Source organism: Phalaenopsis equestris, unplaced genomic scaffold, assembly GCF_001263595.1.
Source record: "Phalaenopsis equestris unplaced genomic scaffold, ASM126359v1 Scaffold001309, whole genome shotgun sequence".
Classification (NCBI taxonomy): domain Eukaryota; kingdom Viridiplantae; phylum Streptophyta; class Magnoliopsida; order Asparagales; family Orchidaceae; genus Phalaenopsis; species Phalaenopsis equestris.
In genome coordinates this window covers 364990-389043 of record NW_018165748.1, presented here as the reverse complement: position 1 = coordinate 389043, position 24054 = coordinate 364990, and the positions used below count along the sequence as shown (strand labels likewise).

At 32.7% G+C, this 24054-nt stretch overlaps 2 protein-coding genes across 2 annotated transcripts in view; both read right to left on the bottom strand.

The window, feature by feature from the left end:
* Positions 1-1001: 1001 nt before the first annotated feature.
* Positions 1002-2377, bottom strand: LOC110033929. The gene is made up of 3 exons (XM_020738108.1): positions 1980-2377; positions 1828-1881; positions 1002-1272 (listed from the first exon to the last, which is right to left on the bottom strand). Exons 1-3 carry the CDS (start codon positions 2253-2255, stop codon positions 1039-1041), a joined length of 564 nt encoding a protein of 187 aa, XP_020593767.1. The 5' UTR covers positions 2256-2377; the 3' UTR covers positions 1002-1038.
* A 1664-nt stretch (positions 2378-4041) lies between these two features.
* Positions 4042-24054, bottom strand: part of LOC110033926 (sorting nexin 1) — a 28202-nt gene continuing 8189 nt past the window's right edge. Inside the window, 9 exon segments of the mRNA XM_020738105.1 lie at positions 4042-4401; positions 4480-4540; positions 6882-6961; positions 7088-7156; positions 7832-7965; positions 8336-8480; positions 8482-8496; positions 15286-15360; positions 16411-16544. Of these exon segments, the coding sequence (XP_020593764.1) occupies positions 4198-4401; positions 4480-4540; positions 6882-6961; positions 7088-7156; positions 7832-7965; positions 8336-8480; positions 8482-8496; positions 15286-15360; positions 16411-16544 (917 nt within the window). The 3' untranslated portion in view covers positions 4042-4197.

The window sequence follows — 24054 nt, the reverse complement described above, 5'->3', positions numbered from 1 at the left end:
AAGTGAAATATATGATTTAATACATATATAAGATGGCAGGTATGTAAAAAATAAAATTAAAATTAAAATTTTAGATATATAAATACATGAGAATTGAGTGGCATAAATGTAAATCTCTCTATATATTATCTTTCATTTCTCTCTCTCTCTCTCTCTCCCGCTCTCCCCCATCTCTTAAATCACAAATCAATACTTTGAATTCCGCCATTCAACGCAGCATAAATAGAACTGAGATCTCATTACTCAGTAGTTTTAATGTGGTTTGAGTCATTCACCAATAAGAAAAAAATATTTATGAAATAGTATTTTAATATATAATATAATATTCCAATTCGCATCCACACAAGGCTAATACTTAATATATAGAGCATTTACATACACACCACCCAATTTCTATGTATTTTACATATCTAACGCCAACACTTTTGTTTTTTTACATTTATGCCACCAAAATCTTTCATATCGCATGATTAACTGATTTTGGTATAGAGGAACAAGTACAAGGAAATGTGATCTCATAATAACATCATGATTTCATATTAAATAAATAATATAGCTATATTTTGCATTATGACCAACAAAATAGGTTTCATTGATTCTTCCTCCAAACCAAACAAAATTATTTCTCTTCAACTAAAGAGGAGAACTAAATCTAATTTTCAATATATTTTCTAAGGAATTTCACACACATACTACACAATGCTTATACATTTACATATCTAATACCTACTTTTTTAATATTTACACTTCAAACCACTTTGATGTCACAAATCTATTCATAAAAAAAGTTTTCAATTTCATTTATGAAAAGTTAGTAATAGTGGTATTTTTTGTGTGATACTATGATGTCATAAATCTATGCAGGAGTATTGCATGATATGGCCCAATTATTTAGGAAAATTTGCATACATACCACCAAATATTTATGTATTTACGTGTGCAACATCCAAATTTATATGCATTCATGTTGAATTGAAAAGAAAAATCAAAATTTTATTTAGTTTTAGTACACCGAAAAATATAAATTGAAGGAAGTAGCTAAAGCCTTGCAATTTCAACGGATTTCTGCAAGGCTTGGAGTAGGCTTCTCATAATCCTCTCCTCTCCAGGAGGAATTTTTGATTTGAGCGGTCCGTTTCTTGTGGCCCGGAAAACCGGTCCGGTTCGCTCGGACGCAGGGTAAACCAGGCAGTCTATGTACGCAAAGACCTCTGTCTTCCCATCCACCACGTTAATAAAACCCAATCTAACTCCACCTTCCACTTTATCTATCTGTATTATTATTATTATTATTAAAACAATCTATTATTTAAATTATATACATACCACAAAAACATTTCTTATATATTCACATATCTATCACCTAAAATTTAATATTTATATTTATAACACTTTATCCCTTTTAGAGTTTATAAATATATATATTTTAACTTTTATCTAATGTTTTGATTTATTATTTGTTTTATTTTAATAACAAATTTTATGCTCTAAAATTTCTAAATAATGAAATAATATTTATATTAATTAAAATATTATTACAATTATTAAATCATTAAAATAATTAATTTTAATTTTTTTTTTAAAAATATTATAATTATAAATTCTAAAATAACTTCCATATTAATTACAATTTTAAAACTGTTATGCTTTAGAGCAATTAATATTTTAACATATTTCATTTTTCCCAATAGACAGCATAACAATTGGTGATAAGCATATTATTTTGATCATTTTATTTTAAAAATAATAATTTTAAATTATAGAAAATAATAATTTTAAATTATAGGAGAGAGAGAGAGAGCATGAGGCGTAGGAGACAATACGGACCTGGAGAGGAACAGGGAGAGGTAGAGTGGCTCCTTGGCAGAGACTATTAGCCCACTACATCAATGCAAAACATGGAAGCATTTCAGAAAACTCAAAGTTGGAAGAGGAAGAAGAAGAAAGAAGAAGAGGAAGAAGTGATTAGGGATTACGACCTGAAACAATAAGGTCTGAAATAGGGTAATATCGGTATCGGCGGGAAGCTTCATGGTTCCAAGAGAAACGCCATCGTCATCGGAATCGGTATAAAGGGCTTGATTTGATGGAGAAGACCTCGGAGCTGAAATCGGAAAGCGAAACCCTAGACGGAGCTTCGCTGGGCCACCGTGCCCGGGAATCGTTAGTGTAGTGTATTTGGAGAGGGGGAAAGGGGGGCATGGGGTAGTTTGGTTGAGTGAGAAGGGGAGGAGTTGGTTTATTGATGAAGCCATGGGAATAGGGGGAAAAGAGAAAGAGGCGAGAAATCGAAGAAGATGTAGACGGGGGGAAATCGAATGAAGGGGATAGATAAGAGATTCTGAGGTCAGAAAAATTTTTCTTTATTTATATATACAATTTTGTTTTTTTTTTCAACCTGACCGTGCGGTGGCTGAAAAAAAACCTATTATTTTATCATATTATTAATGGTAGGTGAAACATCTTTTTTTTATTTTGCATAAATATGGAATCATTAGGAAGTGGTTCTTCAAATAACACAAGCTTTCATGTCAATTACTTATGATGATCATTCAATACAAGTACTTGCATATAACAAATCATATGCATAATCAGAGATGGGGCGCCATGAAATAATGCTCCACAATTTAGTAGATTTAAAGTCTATATATATATAGAAGGGCAATTTGATGAACTAGTCTAAATGATTGAAAGAGAGCATAAAGATACCTCTTCATATGATGTATGAGGGAATGAATGATTTCAATGAGGTGAAAGTAAAGTATGTTGTAATGGCTAATGAGCATATAAAATAAATGATGATGATCAATGAGTACACCGAGATATACTAAAATGAAAATGAAGGGAAAAGACTAGTGATGCTACTTCTAATATGATGTAATATAAAATGAAATGAGAAATAATCATATCAATCAAAGATCGCATTATATGAAGTTCGTTCCTTATATTTATGATAAATTACATGTACAAATGATGTGACATAATATCATGTATTCATAAGATATAACTATATGACACACTGAAATCGATATGATACATGATTCACGGGTATAATATCAACGATGATAGAAAAACTGATTCCTAATGTTTATTAATTTTTTTTTATAAATGCCGTGTAACATACTATATTTTATGCTCACTTTTTAATCACTCTGCATTTATTATTAATTTTAAGGAAAACAGCAAGTGGAACGAGTTTGTGCCCTTTGTAATCAAGATCAAATTGTAATAGTTTTGATGTAAATTATAGAAAAATCATGATGATATGAATAATGATTTTAAGCTTGCAAACTATACAATCTTTGATAATCTTGATTTTGAGGAAGTAGGTGAAAGAAATAAGAATGAAACCCTATAATCTAAATGAACATGATTAATGTTTTCCTCATTTTACTTTAACAAAACTTATATAATCTAACATAGTGTGAATAATATGTTGGTTATAGTGTGACAATCCATATGATATAATAAAATATGGTGTCTCTGACAAAAAAAATCACCCAACATCCACTAAAACAAAAATCCAACCAAAAATGTCACCCAACATCTACATACGATCATTGTTCACTTACCACTTAACTCTTGATGACAGCCATCACTTAGTTCTTGATTGTGGTCTACACCAACAAATATCCATTAACCAATCAACCGATATCATCACTTAAGTCCAACCCCCGATACATGTCATTTCCTTTCATGAAAGCCCATCACTTTCACAAAATCGAATGCTCGCTAACCAACATCACCTGACTTACAATCAACCAACATTTACTCATTCGAACTCCAAATATCATCAGCCACTCATCCGCACACATTAAACAACATCTCCCGAGGCTCACATAAAATGTACATTTTGGATCCCTCCCATAGAAGATCTAATTGTAGTGTTGCTATGTTCAAATTCAAATAGTCATAAAAGATATTAAACCTGTGGAAAGAGCATCCAAGTTGCATAAACTATAATCATGTCATTACTAGAAGTTAAAGAAACACAATTCTTTATTATTCTGACCCAAACATTCATAGGCAGCTTAATCAATATACTAACAACCAGCAGTCATTATAACAATAAAATTTTAAAACATGGAAAAAAAAGGGGAATAAGAAAATTAAAAAAAAAAAGATTATTGCACGCTACAAAACTCTAGAAAACAGAAGCTAATTTTCTAATAATTTTTAGAAGAATCAGTAGAGTACCTAAGAAGAGACACCTAGCTTCGGTAGAAGGCTTCTCCAGGCATCTGCAATATCATGGGAAAGTTTGGCTTGCCCCTTTGCAAATTCATGAAAGGCAAGGCCTAATTCTGCAGTTTTCTGTTCTTGAAAATGGGCAAACTCTTCATTCATTAGTTTGACAATCGTTTCATACCTTCTGGTTGCTTCCTCGCTCTCCGCTTTTAGCTGCAGTTCGAAACAATGTAAGAAGCCGAAAGAAATCTGTTCTGAAATTCCTTTCTAAAGCAAGAAGAAGGAACTCACCTCTCTGAACTCAATCTCAGCTTCGCCAGCTCTATCGGAGCGAATTAGCGTCAGCTTATCACTGCAAAACAGAAAATGCTAGTCACGTAACAGCCAAAATGGAATGAAGAACATAATGGAAAGAAAATAAGATAATTAGACGGCTTTAAGCTTGTCCTTAGTTCCATAGGGCAATTGAGGGAGTCCACAGTTCAGAAATTCAGTGGAGAAAAAGGAAGGGGAGGTAAAGCTCAATTTGTTCATTTGCTATTACTCACAAAAAAGAAGCATTTAAAAACTCAAAATTCTCAAAAAGACAAATTAACTAGCGAGTACCCACCCAAACAACTGAAAACATCTACAACAACACAACAACAAAGCTTTAATCCCACTACGTGGGGTCGCCTAAATGAATCATTTTTCTCCATTGCGTCCTATTTAGCTTCATATTTTTCATTTAGTTCTAATAAATTAAGATCACTTTTTATACAATAAGCACAAGTCTTCCTAGGTCTACCGCTGCCTTCCTTAACATAAGTCAAATCTAAAAATCTACTCTTCTAATCGGATCATCAGATGGTCGGCGTTTAATGTGACCAAACCATTTAATATGGCTCTCTCTAAGTTTATCCGTCACTGGAGCTAACACCAACCCTATCACGGATAAATTCATTTCACATTTTGTCTCTAAGTGTAAAGCCACTCATCCACCTAACAACACTTAACTTATTATTATGCTTCTCTTTTAAAGGCCAACATTCAGCGCCATAGAGCATTGCAGGTCTCACCACCATCTTATAAAATTTTCCTTTCAATCTAAGCGTTACTTTTCTATCACACAAAAGGCCCGAAGCATTCCTCCACTTCAACCAACCAACTAGAATTCTACTATTAACATCTCTGTCTATATCATCAACAGACCCGAGATATCTAAATCGTTCACACCTTTTAATAATTTGATCACCCAAAGTTACACTTTTGTCACTAGAGCTACTTCTACTATTTACTAAAACATTCCATGTATTCAGTTTTAGTTCTACTCAAATGAAGACCTTTAGACTCCAATGTAGTCCTCCATAATTCAAGTCTTTACTGGGCTTTTTCTCTCATCTTGTCCACGAGAAGAATATCATTAGCAAAAAGCATACACCAAGATACAACCTCCTGTAAATATGTCCAGTAAGACCATCCATAACTAAACCAAAAAGATATAGGCTTAAAATCAATCCCTGATGTAATCCAACAAAAATAGGAAAATATTCGATCAATCCTCTTTCAGCTCGAACACAAATAACATCTCTAGTATACATATCTTTAATGACTTGAATATAAGTCATATCAACACCTTTCTTCTCAAGAACTCTCCAAAGGATATCTCTTGGAACCTTATCGTAAGCTTTTTCTAAATCAATAAAAATCAAATGTAGATCCTCCTTATTATCTCTGAACATAACCATCAAACAACTCAAAACACCTATTCCACTTATTTTAAGTACTATCATTTGGGAAATTTCGGATGAGAACCTATATCTTAATATTAATATTAAGCACTACATGCTATAAATTTTATGCCAAATAAATTGCGAATAGATTAAGGATTATTATTAATCTTTTGAGATATCTCATGAATTAGTTGTACTTTATGATGGGTCGACATTAAATATTTTATTATATTATATTTTTAACACACTCCAGAATAAATAGGATTCTATCTCTCGTTTAATCAGTGATTCTTCCATTTGCTCAATTCCATTTTCTAAGCCAAAAAAGGCTCTCTCTCTCTCTCTCTCTCTTCTCTCTCTCTCTCTCTTTCTTTCTCTCTCTCTCTCTATGCAGAACATCGTTTTAGATGTGAAAGGATGAAAACAAATCATTGCAATTCAGTGGATTCAAGTTTTGATAGATTGTCTCAATAATTTGATATAAGATTTTTAATTAGCTGAACATTAATTTCATCTTCTAATATTTTCAACACTACATCCCCAACAGGATCAACCGTCACTACCGTCACTACCCTTAACACATTAAAGTATTGGTTTTCAGTAGATTTAATCAAAATTAAGAGATTTAAAAAATCTGTAGCGATATCAGAAGCATAAGGGTTTAGACGAAAAAAGAAAAACGTAAATTCACATACCGAGCACACAATTCTTATGTATTTATATATCTTACACCTAAATTTCATATTTACAAACATAACGCTTTGGTTCTTTAAACCTATGCATGAAAAAGTGTACTTCACCTTTAAAAATTGCAGATCGTGCTATTTTTGATGTGATATTAAAAGTTCAGTATTATCTGTGTAAATATGAAAGTTTGGGTTTGAGAAAAGTAAATACATTAGAATTGTGTGCTATGTGGGTAAACGCCCCTGCCCCTACCAAAAAAAAAAAAAAAAAAAAGAACTAAAACTTGCATCTTACAGGTTTATCTCCTTCAGTCTGATTGTTTCTGCCAATTCATAGTGTTGTCTAAAAGCATTGGCTCTGTCCGTCATTGTCACCTGGTCAAAAAGGTACCGAGTTTGCATCTCAAGTTCAACAAAAAAAATTACTAACTAAACCAGCCATAGAGGAGATAAATTTTAACGGAGGCTTCAAAAACACAAAAAATGTGGTGACAAAGTGACCTTGATAGACTGCACTGCACGAACATAATCTTTCAGTGGTTCTTCAAACTTCATGAGAAGGTTGTGAGCCTGCAACGAGGGCCTAGTTTGTAATATGAAGCTATCAATAAAATATAGTCCCCTTCAAAGAAAAGATTCCGATTTCCTAAATCTTTTTGCATCTAGAAAACTCAATATATAATAATATTAAGGGGGGGCTTTCATACAAATACCACTGAATTCTTATGTATTTAAAGTTTAATAATTACTTATATCATAGCAGAATCCAATAAAAAATACTATAAACATTAAACAATCTAAAGAAAAAATAAAGTGAAATATATATTTTCATTTTTATATTTTGATGTGATTTAAATATTAAAGTGTTTTTTAAATATACAGATAATTTAAATGTTAGATATTGAAATACATAAAAACTCAATATTGTGTACGTGGATCCCCATAATATTAAGGTGCATTTATATACATAACAGACAATTCATACGAATTTACATATCTAACACCTAAAACTTTGATTTGTTTATTTTTTATATTTCTAATACTCAAATCTTTCATATCGCCTCAAAAATGCCATTATTACTAACTTTTCAAAAGGAAAATATATATCTTCATGTATAGGTAAAGTGTTATTAATGTAAATATCAAAGTTCAGGTATTAGATATGCAAATACATCGGAATTGTGTGACATGTATCTATATCTTCCTGATATTAATCCTCTCAAAAGTTGGGCTGTTTTGAAATACCTCTTTTTGTAGTTTCATTGATATCAACTCAGACTTTGAACCAAGATCAGAAAATGCCTTTCCAAGAGATTCAGCTTCACAAGCACCAAGAAGCTTGATTGCCTTTCCGAAATCAGAATGTGATTGTCCTAGCTCTTGAGAACAGTTCAAAAAGAGCAGAAATATAGAATTGGCTTTTACTTCAATAAATAAAAGTAAAGAAATAAAGAAGAAAAATAAAATAATGAAAAAGTAAATGAAAAGGGAGACATACAAACATACGACACAATTCATATTTGTTTACATATCTAACACCTAAAATTTGATATTTATATTTTTAACAGTTTGGCGATATAAACTTATGCATGAAAATGTGTAGTTCACATTTAAAATATTAGTAATCTATGATGTTAAAGATTTAAGTAGTATGCATGTAAACATCAAAGTTTAGGTGTTAAATATGTAAATACATAAGAACTGTGTGGTATGTGAGTAAATGCCCAAATGAAAAACTACTATTATAACCTCTGTGCCTTTTCACAAGTCGGAAAGCCTGCCTTTGTGCCTCAGCTAAGTGGTCTTCAAGCTCAAAAATGTAATGTTTCAGTTTCTCATATTCAGGAGTTGATTCCTCTACAGGTTTCTCCTTCCCCAAAACAACATCACTCACCCTTAGACTGCACGTCCTGCAATAGTAAAAAAAAAAGCAGGTAATCCTTTCTTCATGGTCTATTTTTTTAAAAAGGTGGTATTATAAGTCTCTCTATGCTTTTCTGGCTATCCTAGAAAATTTTGGCTTTATGATGGCTCCAAATATCCTTGATCTAGTTCATATATTCTGTTGCTGTTTTTAAAAGCTGAAAACCATATGTTTTACCGCTTACTGCTCTGCTTTCTTGGTCATCAAATACTGCACTCACACTTTCAAAAAATTTGGATTTCTTTCTATATTTTTCTGGTTCACTAGATACATATATTTCTTATATTGATGGATTCTTTTTGTTTGTTAATTGCTCTATTTTGCCCTCTTATGAGAATGGGGCATTTACATACATAGCACACAATTCTTATGGGTTTACAACTTTAATATTTACAAATATATCACTGAAATCTTTAATATCTATCAACCTCACTAAATATTTCACTAGTTGAATCCATCAAAGATAAGACAAATGATGAATGACGAATATGATAATTACAAAACTGCCTAAGGAGGGTCAACATTTCCCAAGGGATGGACCTTCATGATCAAAAAGAGCAAGCACAATAAAGATGATGAATTATTGGTGCGACTCACAATTTAAACCCTTGCCTCGATGACGGCCGACATTGGAGAAATGACATTTGATGGCAAAACAAACTATGCAAGCGCATTTGGATTGTCGAGATGGTTCAAACAAGTCTATTCAAGTCTAAATCGGGCTTTGTTTGATGCACGTCAAGGATTAAATATTGATCTTATTTGAAAATTATATAAACTTAATATAAATTTATATACTCATATATTAATATTACATATATTTTTATTTATATATAAATATATAAGTTAATATATTTTTATATATTAATAATATATAATTTTCAAATTTGAATTTTAAGTATTCCCTCCATAAATTTTGCGAATTATTATGATTCAATTCAAAATTATTCACTTCCTACTTAAGCCCTACACATTAAGAATGTATTAAATCTTAATTTGGGCGATAAAAAAAAATTTGAGAATATTCGAGTCTCATGGAATGAATATAGGCCAAAGACACGAAAATTGCATGCTTTCAACGAGTACTCAAAAGTTGATAAGTTGGGAGGTTAAACACAAGAGATCAAATTCATCATTTTTAATGCAAAATCAAGACCTTTATTTGACTAATCACTACCGGACCAACAACACTCCTACAAGCCGACATAAGGTGATATCTAAGGGGTTTGAAGTGAAAGTTTTGCATGTATCTTGTCCCCAAATCTACACCACTTTTGTAATAGTTGACATAAGGCAAAATTTAAGACCCCCATATAAAAATTTTCCTGCTTAAGGGACTCTACAATTCGTCAACGAGCTCGATTGAAACCTATAGCGAACTCACTAGTTCTCACTTATAAATATAAATGTGGCAATAAAAAGAACCGGCACCAAATTTACGGTGACTCGATGGCTCGCCAATGAACTTGAATGAACCCTATGATAAAACACTAGATCAATCACCCTCATCAAATCCGCAACACTCCTACAAGCAGACATAAGGCAAAATTTAAGAGGTTCTAAGGGAATGTTTTACACATATCTCGCCACCGAATTTGCACCACTTTTAAAATAGCAAACAAAAACCAAATTTTAAGACCCCTACATAAAATATTTCATGCTCATAGAACTCGATGACTCATCAACGAGCTCAGACGAAACATGTAGTGAACTCATTAGTTCACCTAAAAAGGATGGCATTAAAATGAGCTTGTACTAGATTTACAGAGGACAATGCGACTCGTCAATGAGCTTGAATGAAGCCTGTGATGATACACTAGATCAATCGCTCGCCACCATATTCACAATGCATTTGCTAGCAAACAGATGGCAGTAAAAGTTCAAGAAGAAATTTTTGCATGCAATCCAAGTTCATCATGTCGTCACTAGATATGCACCACTGTTATAATAGCGAACATAAGTCAAGATTTAGAACCCAATTAAAAAATCTTGCATGCTCAAGAGACTCGATTATTCGTCAAACGAGCTTGAATGAAACTTGGAATGAACTCATAAATTTAGCTATAAATATAATTAAGGCATAAAAAGGAGTCTGCACAACATTTTCATAGGACTCAACGACTCATCAACGAGCTCAAATGAAACCTATGATGAAAACACTAGATCAATCAATCACCATTGGATCCATAATCCTTTTGCACTAGTGGACAGAAGGTGAAATCAAAAGCTTAAATGTGATATTTGCATATACTTTAATAATAACACATTCATCCAAATAACAATAAAACCTCCTAAAGTTTAGTTCAAATTTACAAGCCTTAAACACCCGCATATGCTCCGTCACTTGCCCCAAGTTTCTTAATTTTAAGCTTCAAAGAATGTTGCACAGGTTAATTGCATGTCTATGGTAAAACAAAATTTTCTCAAAAAATATACACGTGTTTTAAAATTCTACCAAAAAAAAATCCGTTTCAAAATTAAATTAAAATATTAAATCACACAATCTAAAATGGGCCACAGTTCCTATAGAGCAAGGTCATAAGTCTCATGCTTTAAAATAATCCCTTTCCCTAAAGGGGTTGTAGTGGAGAGGACTTAGCCCCCATTGGGTGAGTCTGATCCCCTTCCTTATAAGAAATGTAGTTGAAAGGACAAACTAATTTCGAATGTTTAAATGAACAAGCTCAATTAAATGCCAATAAAGCATTTCAACCACATTCCACTATGATGACCTTATTGATTGTGAATTTCAATGGGAGAGATTTACTTATAAAAATAAAAGTTTTAAATCACAAAAATCTATAAAATAAAATAAATAAGAGATCAAATCACTAAAAAGCAAAAAGAAAACATTTATCCACCCTCCATAACTATTTCTTGAGGTGGACAAATCTAATATTAATCTAAACACACATTGAGTAAATTTTATGTTAAGTATATTACTAAATTCGAACTCACAATATCTTTGTGCCATAAGAACCTGACCCGAATCCTTTATCCGCATGGTCTTGCTGTCAAAATGACAGGATAGCTTGTCTCCAAACGACATCATTATATTGTGGTCATTGATATAACTTGTATGTTCCTCAATGATATGTTATTCTTTTGAGTTATGAATCATATATAATTTTTGATAAAGCGTGAAATGCTCTGTTAGCTAAGGTTTACTTAGATTAATCCCCTTAAACAAATATCACCCCAAGTATGTAAGGTTTCATTAGACGAAACAACCCATGGTTGCTGACAATGATCATTATGTCTGGTTGGGTCGACTATCTCCTCTAACTAAGTAGGTCATGGTCCACTATACCTCGAGATGACATAACAATGAGATTTTGATCGACTACATCATCATTTCCCCCACCATTCACACTTAAGCTCACAATGATGATTTTATAGATTTTAAAATCTTATATCATCTGCTACTATACGCTGATCAATCAGCTCCCTAATTACTAGCCTTAATCGAAATTGCTCTCACGTTATCATGAGGGGTAATTAACCATAGATGTTTGCGACTAGACCCATACATTGAGCAGGTGGCTCAGTGGATTCGCCATAAGCCCGCTTAGAATGAGTAGGTTTAGCTATGAAAAAATAGAATGAGCTTGGCCCAGCCCAAGTATGCTTTGAATTAGTCAAATCCAGAATAAGCTTGACCCACGTCAAGCTCAACACTCCCAATGGTCAGGTTTCATAGGTATAGTTCGTGATTGCAAGCTTTCAAGGCAATTAATTTTCTCCTCCTTTCTCCTCTTTATCCGGCCATAATTTTTTTGTTTTTACATTAATACAGACCAAATCTTTCATATCAGATAAAAATTATCACTTATTAATCTTTTAACAAATGAAATACAACTTTAATGCATAGATAAGATGGCAAAATATATAAAAATTAATGTCTAGGTGTTAGATATGTAATTACATAGAACTTTATGAGTGTTATGCATGTAAATCTTCTTTTTGTCGTACTTTACATACATACATATTCAACTCCTATGTATTACATATAGAGATGCTCTCAGTTTCAAATCTGACATATTCCATGTGTATATAGCTATTAAATTCACCTAAACGTATAGGAAAAAATTTGTACATAAAAAATAAATTTAAAAATCTAGTCGTGTATCCTTCCAATCGTTGATATAAGTAATTTTTTAATATTTTAAATCAACAGTGGGATTCGAATGTAAATTGTTAATGATTTTATCAATTATTTATTGTTTAAAAATAATAATAATATATAAGCAATTAATTAACATTTTAAATTTATCCAATCGTTGATATAAGTAATTTTTTAATATTTTAAATCAACAGTGGGATTCGAATGTAAATTGTTAATGATTTTATCAATTATTTATTGTTTAAAAATAATAATAATATATAAGCAATTAACTAACATTTTAAATTTATTTTTAAAAAAAGCAATTTAGAGTCTCCTTCAAATTAAATTTAAGCAAAATTATCATGACTTAATTTTTTTTCCTAATTAGGGAAAAGAAAATGAATTTTAGTATGAATGATCACTTTTCTTTTGAGGCTTGCAGGCTAGCCCGACTCATTTAGTAGGCGGGCGTGGCTATAAAATTATAAATATAAATTGAGTTCAAACCCGGCCTGAGCCCGAATTAACTGATCAAAGCCCGAATAAGCCCAACCCACCCAATACCTAAGTGTTTTGTGGCTATGGGAAATCTCGAACCCCAGATCTTAAAGCCCGCACAAAATGAGAGTGAAATCTTTAAATATTGTCTTATCTACTATCTCATCTGACTTCTAAAAATTCAACCTGAACCTCTGGATAACTCCCTCATTTTTCTTTTTCAAGGGAGGCCGGGGCCATTTAAAATTTTTGTAGCCCACAATAACACATCAAAAATAGCAATATTACCACCTTTTAGAAGTGACATACATCTTTTCATGCATAGGCTTGAAGCACCAAAGTGCTGTGTAAATATGAAAGTTTAGACGTGAGATATGTAAATATATAACAATTGAGTACTATTTATGTAAATTACCCTTTTCCATATTGTAAGGATTCAATTGAATGTAGAGTTTCCATATTGTAAGGGTTCAATTAAATGTAGACAAGCTGTTATTAGTGGGTGCAAAATTTTATTCTTATAGATCTAAGATAACACATTTCATGGGGACTCAACCAGTTATTACAGTCTACCATACTTCTCTATAATGTCTTTGGATCTTTTTTGAAGCTCTTACTGCTATTGTAGTGCATACTAACTAAACTTGCTTCCAATACAGAAGATTCAGACTGATATATTGATGCTCTATACCCCACTAATTTGCTATTGCTCTATCTCCTATCTCAAAGGCTTTTGCTTTTCCTGGCTGATTTCAGCCAAGAGTGGGCGTTATCCTTTTTGCTGAAAACCATAGGAGCAATTCGCTTCAGACTGAATCTTGAGACCTCCGTCTACTCTTTTGCTAGATTGAATGACTTTGGATGAAAATCCCCTTTACTTCATGCTATGAAAATTGTAAGCTCATATTTTTAGTTTTTTTTATAGTGTTTTTCCCCTCATTTGCAAAAGTTCTGGTCTTTTGTTTATATTTTAGACAGCCAACAGGTCATAATACTCCAATGAGCGTCCAGCTCTTCAAATTGTAACATCTTCTTTTTCAATGAAATTGTTGAAATTGTTGAAATTGTTTGGCGCGGCGCGGCCCCTCATTACTCCCTAGAAAAAATATAATTTTCTAAACCGACTTTTTAATCGGTTTTGTATGAAGTTCAGGATATCCTAATTTACTGCCAAAAAAAGATAATTAAGAAAAAAAGACAAATAGCGGGACCAATGACAAAAATGTAGTCAGAAAAAAAGACTGTTTGTTCGGGCAATTCCTGATATGATAGATGAAGGTTGTACGGGCATTGGCTTTTCACCACAGCTGAAAATTTGCTAATTGTACTGTGCGTAAAGAGAACAGGTTCCGAATGATCACCTCACATCACTTCAAGTTGACAGTGCATTCTATAAATTTTTTTTTTGTCAGAAAAAGAAAGAAAAAAAACACAGGACTACAGGACAGAAAAAATGTCCCATACAGGGTGCAAGCAGCTGTAAGCAGCCACCATTCGATTTGGTAGGGCAGCGTTTGTTTTTGTTTCTAATATACACTTCAAAATTGATCGATGACAAAGAGTAGTTTTCATGAAGAGCATAGTTGGTGAGTATGATGGTTAAGAAAACACTAATTAGTTTGAACTGTTAATCGTTGCCTCTTTATGTAACTTGTTTGATTTATTCATTAATAATTTTTTAAGTCGATTTATAAACTAATCAAACACAAAAAAAAAATTATTTGATCATCTTCAGCTTAAATTAATTAAATAATTAAATAATTAATATTATTATAATATTTTATTGACTTTTTATAATGTATTTTAAAAAAATATAAAATTTCTTATTTTAAAATTATTCAAACTAATTCCGAGCCAAAAGCAAACCAAAACAACAAAGCAAACTCAAATCGAGCTGATCATATACATATTATTCATGAATCCTATCAAACATGAGCCTATCATAAGTACCAGGCTAATGTTTCACAACTCTACTCGTGTTTGGTTGAAAATTAAATATAGCTTGTGAATATTAGCAAAACAAACTAATATCGAATAATGTTTTTTTTTTTTTTTTGAAAAATTTATCCGACATTTTTATACGTTATAGCAGTCCGATAATTCACAAAATCATATCAGCACTCAATTGCATGCCAATAACTTCAAAACCAAAAGATAAAGAACAGAATATACCTTAAATATTTGCATTAAGTCTGACGGTTTCTTCCTGAAAATTCCGGTCTCTTGAGATCTTATCCTTTCCATAGTCTGAAAGCAGCATGATGAAGATATATTCTCAGCATGTTTGAAGAACATCTTTATATTTTTTAAGGAAATTTAAATTGAAACCAGACAATTATTGTGTATTTTCATATAGAAGACCTAAACTTTCATATTTACATTTATAACATTTTGAAGCAATAAAATTATTCATGAAAATATATATTCCACTTTTAAAAAATAGGTAATAGTGATATTTTTAATGTGATATTAAAGTTTTGAGTGCTATTTACTCGTGGGTATTCCTCCTTCGTCTTCCCTCCTTTCCTTTATAAATTTCAGAAATTTCTGAAAAAACCAATCCCACCACAGTTTTAGCATTTCTTTCGTATTGAAATCAATCTATGGTGCATATGAGTGCACTCCTCCATGGTTTCATTGTCATGTGAAACACACTTGCAAATCAATTTATTAATCTTAAAGAAAACAAGCTCAGCCCATTTATAACATAGCGTTACCAAAAGAAATTCTAGGCATATAATCAAGTATACAGTAACTTTTTCATAAAATGGTCCAGCCTAGAAATTTAGAAAATTTTACATACATACCACACAAATCTTATGTATTTACATATCTAACACCTAAAGTTTGATATTTACATTTATGACACTGGTGCCGTAAACCTATGCTTGAAAAGGTGTATTTCACTTTTAAAAGTTATTAAAGGTGATATTTTTTATGCGATGTTAAAGATTTGAGTGGCATGCATGCAAATATGAAAATTTAGGTATTAAATATGTAAATATAAAAGAATTGCGTGGTATGTATGTAAATGCCCCAAAAATTTACTTATGCCTGTGTAAGGCCAAACGCATCCCAGCAATCCTATCTACCAACCAAGCAAACCAGCAATGGGACATGTTAGGCTCATTAAGTCATCGTCCCATTGCTAGGCTCATTAAGTCATCCTTCCATGAGCATGTGCATTTGGTAGCTAAAATTATATATAAATTGCTTGTCATAGGTAAATTCAAAAATAGAAAAAATAAAAAATAGCCTCAACAACAATTAATTCACCATACTAGATCATGATATTACCTCCTCATTGTCTTGCAAAAAGATCCTTAAATCCTCACTTTGCTTGAGTACAGCATGCGACGCCACACGATTAATAAACACATCCAGAGCTTGACGCCTCATATCAATGAACTCGGCACTGAAGCGGAACTTCTCTGAGTAAAACAAAGAACCAACGCTAGTAAAAGGACATATTATTTAAAGTCATCTATCATTTAGAAAAAAAGGGGGAATATTTATACACATGCCACATAATCCTTATGTACTTACATATCTAATACCTAATCTTTGATATTTACGATTACCACACCTTGGTGTTATAAACCTATGCATGAAAAAATGTATTTCACTTTTAAAATGGTAGTAACGGTGGTATTTTTTATGTGATGTTAAAGCTTTGAATGGTATGATGCAAATATGAATGTTTAGGTGTTAAATATGTAAATGCATAAGAATTATGAAGTATGTATGTAAATGCCCCCCACCAAAAAATGTGTATGAACGAGCATAAAGACTGTGAAACACTACTTAAACAAAATTGTTTCATATTGATGTTAGTGATATTATTCTTAATCAGTAGACATCAGTATGCATGCCAAACAATTAATTTTAGAAAACAAAATTAAAAGAAAAAAAATCAATGAATGACATAAGAGTGTGTTTCTACACTGAAACATAGGACATAGAAAGAGCGATAATAATAAGCATAAACAAAAGACCACATTAAGTTTTACTGATCCAGAGAGGCCTTTCAAGAAATTCAAATACATATAGTAAAAAACATCCAAGTTTATTTGCAAAATAAATATTTGGCAATGCAAACAAGCACCATACAGAAAGAATACTCTTTAACATTTGGGAATCAAAGAAAATTGTTTTGGATGTTGAAAAGCATGCAAAATATTTTGATTGTTGTTTCTAAATAATGTTTGTAGCCATTTAATGCCCTTTCTAACTAAACTAGAAGCAACATAGTTAAAATTATGTTTTTATTATTACTTGTTTAATTTGGAATAAAAAGCAAATATTATAATTCTTTTACACATAAATGATTATTCAAAATAAAAAATTAAGCTACTACTTTCTGGAGAAATAAGAGGGGATTCCGGAAAATAATAGGAATGATTAACTATATCATATTTACTAGTGCCATATTTATTAGGTCCAATTGGTTTTTTAACATTTAATGTCCACCTTTAATTCATATGCTGACTTCAGTGATTGTTATTAGTTGTTTATTATTATTATTATTATTATTTTAATTTACTTCCACTATCGAAAATCATTTTCAATCCAGAAACCCAAGTCCATCCTTAAAAAACAACTACTAAATATTTATTTATCAAAATACATCTTTAATTGACATGTGAGACTAAAATCAATACCATCTCATGAAAACTCTAACAAATTTACCATCACTGTCCCTTAAATGTAGGCATTTTAACACCTCAACTATTATGCACCAAAAGCCCCCCTCAATGACGCAGAGCTATAATATAAGTCACGCTCTCGAATATTGCTAAATTATAATTAAAAACCACCAAGACCAATAGTAGACATAAACATGGTAAACCACCTAATCTTGATCAGATTGCTTGCAATCCATATATTAAGGAGAGTGGATTGAAGAGGGACATAGGCGGTCCGAACACACTAATAGTCAAATTCATTTTTAATCAAAATAACTAAATCTATAGGGTGAGATTTTACCACTCAAAATTTTAAAATTAAGATATTTTTAACTAAGTTGTGGTGTTGCCAAGTTGTCATCATTAGTTCAAAACCTCCAAGCTTAGAGTAAATTTTTGGGTCTTCTCCATAATTTTTTGGGCTCTCTTGAGACATTTATCTTGAATTCATTACTTCTACCGAGAACTCCCAACTCAAATGTACTTTGAGGCAAATACCCATGGCATGTTGTAAATATTGTTTAAATTGTAGAACCTAAAAGTGAATTGAAAGGTGGTTCTTCTCTTCACAACTCAAAATGTGTTGAATCCTTGTACTAAGAACTCCCAACTCTAAATACAAGTAAACTTGTAGTCCAAGTCTTTAAATGTGTTGTAAATTTTGCACTCCAATCACCACCTCAATTTGATCATAATTTTCTGGAAGATAGGTGGTTCGTCTCTTCACAATTGTATTTATCATGGCCCATAGGCCTTTCCAGAATGAGATGAGGTAACAAGAACATTTATCCAAGCTGGTTGAGCTTGATAAGCCGAAATGAGCCCAAACATTCTTAAAGAAAAGTTAGGTAACTTCCTGCAATTTTTTGCATGCAAGCCATGAGGATGATCATCTTCTAATGTTTGCCCACGAAAACAAAAAAATATCATTACAAAAATTATAGTCCAATAACAATCCTCGTGAGAAGTCCATGGAAATATTTTCCTATAACCGAGTTAGTATAAATAGAGAGTGCAATCCTTTCAAGAACTTGGCCACACTCAAATATATTCTCAACTAGTGAATATATCTTTATGGATGCTGTAGCATCTTACTTATCCAAAAGTTTTCAACCACTTTTGGAGTGTTTTTATCTCAAATTCACTTCACCTAATCTCCTCCTTAGGAGCACAGAGCTGGTTCCCCCCACAAGGCAATCCTTTTCGATGAGTGTATCCTTTTTCTTGGGCATTCTTGAAAACTACGTGGAAATCTTCATCCAACTACTAAAAGTTGATATCTTAATTTTGAAACTGTTAGAAGTTATTAGGAATTGATTTATTTCTTTTCTTGATTATTTCCTATTTTATGTATTTCCTATTTTATATATTTTCTATTTTATGTATTTTCTTTAATCTTCGTATAGTTAATAGGAATTTATTAATTGTAGTCTTGAAAATATGAGTATTATGTATTTTCTATTTTAGAATTCATGTAACATGTATTTATACTCCCTTTCATATCTATAAAATTATCATTCTCTATTCCAAAATTATACATGAAATCACAGTCTTGAAAAAACCTTAAGAGTCTCTGACGAGGAAAAGATCTCCTACAGCCGGAAACTTATTCCCTGCAACCGGCAATTTTTCCCTCCAAGAACTAGCCACCGGAACTCTCTCCCTGCAAGACACTAACCGTTGAAGCTCCTTTTCCTATGATTTCTGCAGGTCGGAACTCCTCTCCCTGCAAACCCTAGTCACCGAAACTCCTTCTTGCAGAACTAGTCATCAGAACTCTCTCCTTACAGTCCTCTAGCCGCCAGAATTCTCACTGTTGAGATAATATTTCAGCCTGATTCCAAGTTCCAAATGGAAAAAAGCTCCAAAGCCGACCGAGGCCCTCCTGATTGAGTCCTATAATAGAGGGAAGGGGAAAGCCACGACAAGCTTGGTGGCATGCTTCTGCTTTGCAGCCACGCCTGCATGTCCGGGGTTTAGATCCTTTTCGTTCTTTCAGTCAACGAGAGATTCCTGTTTTTTTATTTTTGATCGGTTCTACTCTACAACAGAGCTTTATATCCAGTTTTTTTCTTAAAATCTCTCCAATTTACCTCTACGTAAATCTAATTTGTTGTTCAACTTAGTATTTTACTTTGTAGAAACGGGAAACTTATTTCCATTCACCTTCTGTCATTTGTGTTACAGTTCGATTGATTTAGATCTGAAGCTACAGTGTAATCATGTAAGTTGCTCCACACCATGGGTCTATTGGACAATAAGCGTGGTCTTTTCATTATCCTATTACTTCTTTTCCTCTCAGTGTATGTACCATAGCTCAGGAAGCAAGAGTAGGGAGAGATGAGAATGCATCGGTGATGTCCTTAGATCGTCATACCAAAATGTTTTGATCTCAGTAAGAAGAGATGGCAAAAGTGGAGGTGTTGGCCTTCTAGTAGGGCAAGATGGTGTGGGACATTTTGATGCTTTCTTTGTTAGTCTATCCATGATCCTCGTCAGTGAGATTGGTGATGAGACATTTATTATAAGAGCTATCATGTCATGTGGCATCCAAAGTCAATAGTCATGCTTGGTGCGCTCAGTGCTCTTATTGTGATGACGGATTTGTAAATAGAATTTGGTAGCATAGTGCCAAACTTGATATCAAGGATGCATACCAACAATGTTGCCACTACGCTCTATTTGTTCTTTGGACTCCATCTTCTGTACATTGGATGGAGATTTGATTCTAAATCATCTCAGAAAAATGAAATGGAAGAAGAAGAAGAAAAACTTAAAAATAGGCAAGGAAAACCAGTGTTTCATCGTTGACTATCCAGATTTTTCACGTCTATTTTCCTAGTCATTCATTTTGACATTTATAGTTGAATGGGAGGATCGTAGCAAGGACATCCCAGCAAGTCGCTTCCAAAATTTCTTCTCATTTTCTATTTGGTCATAAGCCCAATGCATGCTTAGGGTTAGAATTCTGCAGAGCTTAATTCCTCCTGCTACAGGCCCTCCTCCGGAGCTTTTCCCTGTAGCATACTTGCAGGTGTTCTTCCTTTTTACCTGTAGGTCATACCTTGCAAATTTTCCTACTGGTGTTCTTTCTTTTTTCCTAAAAGTCATACATTGCAATTTTCCTACAGGTGTTCCTCCTTTTTTCCTTGCAGGTCATAGCTTGCCAAGTAGGTGTTATTTTTTCTTTCTTTTTACCTGCAGGCCTTACTCTGCAGCTTTCCCTGCAATTGTTCTTTCTTTTTTTTTTTACTTGCAGGCCATATCCTAGAGCTTTACTTGCAGGTCATACTCTGCAGTCATCCACCCTTGAAAGTAGGTATTAGTTCATTATAATTTCATTCAATACTTGATATCTAACAGCCACAATCCAACATTGAAACCATCATAATTGTAGATTTGCAAGGTGAACTACTAAGCTTGATGCCTTTGGTCTAACAATTCCCTGACATGTTCCTTGATTTATCCAACATCAAGTCCATGTAAATTCAAATATTGGGCAAAGTTGAATACGAGAGCTAATTGATTTCATTAGAATAGAATTTTAATGGAGTCAGTCCCGTCAACTCACAAAAAAAAGCTCTTCATGCTCATTTATCTGTTGTTACAGTTTTGGGTCTCAGTTTTTTAGCATCAAAATCACCGCTTTACCTTCATCTCAAGACTGACTCCCACTAGAGACTCTTCGGTAATAAGGCTTAAATAATAGTTAAGATTTTTGTAGATCATCAACAAAATAAAAAAGCTTGCTCGCATTTATTGTGCTATTACATGTCTGATCATGAACAATCTAAGTCACTATTGATGGGGTATCTCGCCCCATCACTATAGACTCTAATGTTGAGAATCTTTGAAAAAGACATAAGCTTAATCCCATAGATCTAGGCTTCTGATAATGATCTAGCATATATCAAAAGGCGTGATTTCACACAACACTTAGTCAATGCATAGTAACGTGGTAACAAAGCAAATGCAGCATTGTCTATTAATCTACATCTTAAAATCATTTTGAAATCAAAAGAGTTGACACGAAAGTAGAAAATGAGTTGGGTTGACTCAGAGTCAATTGACTAGATTCATCAAGATCAAATTCATGTGACTTCCTAAGTAGAAGATGCATTAAAATCCTGCTACTACACATGGATTTGTAAGGCAAACAGACAATTTCTCACATTCTCTTGGATCAACTTCCCTGCTTAGTTATTTTTCCTTGGTCATTAACATCAAGGATAGGTTGTATTCTAAGTGGTTAATGAAGTCTGATGCTTAATATTGATCGATAGTAATAACCAACTTTTAACACTTCGCTTGACCATGTCCTAAGCTTTAATAATAATTATAGCAAAGATTATTTCAAAAAAAAGAGTTTGTATAATTACTATCATGACCCGACCCGGGGCTTCAAATTAACCAATGCGGTAACAGACAGTCGGATAATGAAATTAAAATTTGGACCATTTCTTGATTTATGTGTGTCATCCTTGCAAAGGGGACATGCAAAACTTCTATGTATCATTTCAGTGTTGTTGGATTGCATAAATCTAGAAATAGTCCAAATTTTAATTTTACTGACTGTATGTTCCTGCCTTAGTTAATTGTAAGCCTCAGGTCTGGTCATGACAATTACCTAGGTTAAAACTCTTTTGTTCCACTTCTTAACAATCTAGGTCTCATTTCCCTTCGTTTTGATAGGATTCTTATCATCCATGTCATATTGTTTATCTTAATCACCATAGAACAAATGTCGAGTTGACTAAAGTCTTTATTTAGAAAGAGTAAAAGTTTGTTAGAGGAGCTTCAATGCAACACTTCTATGCACTTCATCAACAAAACTTTAAACAATGCACCAATCAACAAGGCTAGTTTCCTAAACTCCATAACAAAATCTTCCAAATTCTAGGCTTGCAAAAAATAAAACCTGCACTTCTTGAATGTTCTAGCCATAACCCTACCAAATCTCACAAAACCTCTTCTTCATACCCCATATGATAGCATTCTTGGTAGGGTAGTTTATTAAACTAACTCTAGGGGATATCTTGATGCCCATATCTTAGATGAGAGTTCCACCAAAGAAAGCATATTGCATGTTTGGTGAAGATCCAATTAAGCAAACCAGTCCACTTGGGTATAATAACCATGGAAACTAAAATAGATCTCCAACCTACGTAGATAACAAACTTGCCAACATCAAAGCTTCATAAAAGATACAGATGTTAATCTTCACCATTACCATTAATAGTTGATATCTTTCACTTAAAAGGCTCCAGATTCTCGCATTTTGAATCAACTTCTGGTCCACTGTAATTCTTAGTCGAGATCTTTCTTTCACCACAATCATTCCAAACTTGCTAATTCAGTTCCATTGCACCAAAATCTGCTTACTCAAAATCTCCATTAAGGATTGTGACTTGATTTGCTATGCTGTTGGATGAATCTCAAGAATTGGTTGGCAAATTGGCCTCTCTTTGCCTTCTTAAGATTTCTTCTTCTAAGTACAAGAATGATTCTCTCATCTTCTTGCCGTCACTGTTTTTCAATGCCATGTATTAGAGTGCACAATTAATTTAAAGCCCTAATACCTAAAATATGATTAATGAGGTATAATTTGAAATTTGCATGAAACAGAAACCAAGCAAGCAGTTTTATTAATGGAGGAAACTAGGCAACATGTAAGAAATAAAAATCTCTCAAATCCCTTCCCTCTCTAGTTCATTGACTCCATGTTGCTGTCGGACAATTTTTTCGATTGATTAATTATGAAAATATGGTATATGAAAATAATTTTTGAGATTTAATTTAAGTATAAAAGATATATAGTTTGAGTTTTAAAAGTAGTGTGTTTTAGTTTTTTTTGAAAAATGAGACCAAATGGATCTCATTCGTCCAATAGTTTGCATAATCGTGTCTGATACCGCGAATACTACACCCTCCCGAAAGATAAGTGTAGACCTCGGCGATAGACCCAATCCAGCAAACTAAGAGATTTGTGACATCCGTTTAGTCTGTGAACCTTTTATATATGACCGACAAGTTCCCCTATTTAATACAAAGATTAAATAGGGTTTATTTTATCTGGGTTCCAAGTTCCCTATAGAGGCAAGCTCCTATAGTTAATTACATCCCAAATGACGGGAATCATTTGAAAAAACTCTCGATAATGATCAATGGTTCTAGTCTTCAAGAATTCAAGGTTCAGGTTTTCAAGGTAGGACGTAGAAGGGCAAATGGGAGTGGCTCAAACATGAACAGTTATTTC

What these genes read in the sequence shown, in the direction of transcription:
- LOC110033929 (XM_020738108.1), bottom strand. Translation starts at nt 2,255, where the DNA reads ATGGCTTCATCAATAAACCAACTCCTCCCCTTCTCACTCAACCAAACT. An exon ending in TTCAGACCTTATTGTTTCAG is followed by an intron (nt 1,882 to 1,979) that starts GTCGTAATCCCT and finishes GCATTGATGTAG; the next exon opens with TGGGCTAATAGTCTCTGCCA. An exon ending in CTCTCCCTGTTCCTCTCCAG is followed by an intron (nt 1,273 to 1,827) that starts GTCCGTATTGTC and finishes ATAATAATACAG; the next exon opens with ATAGATAAAGTGGAAGGTGG.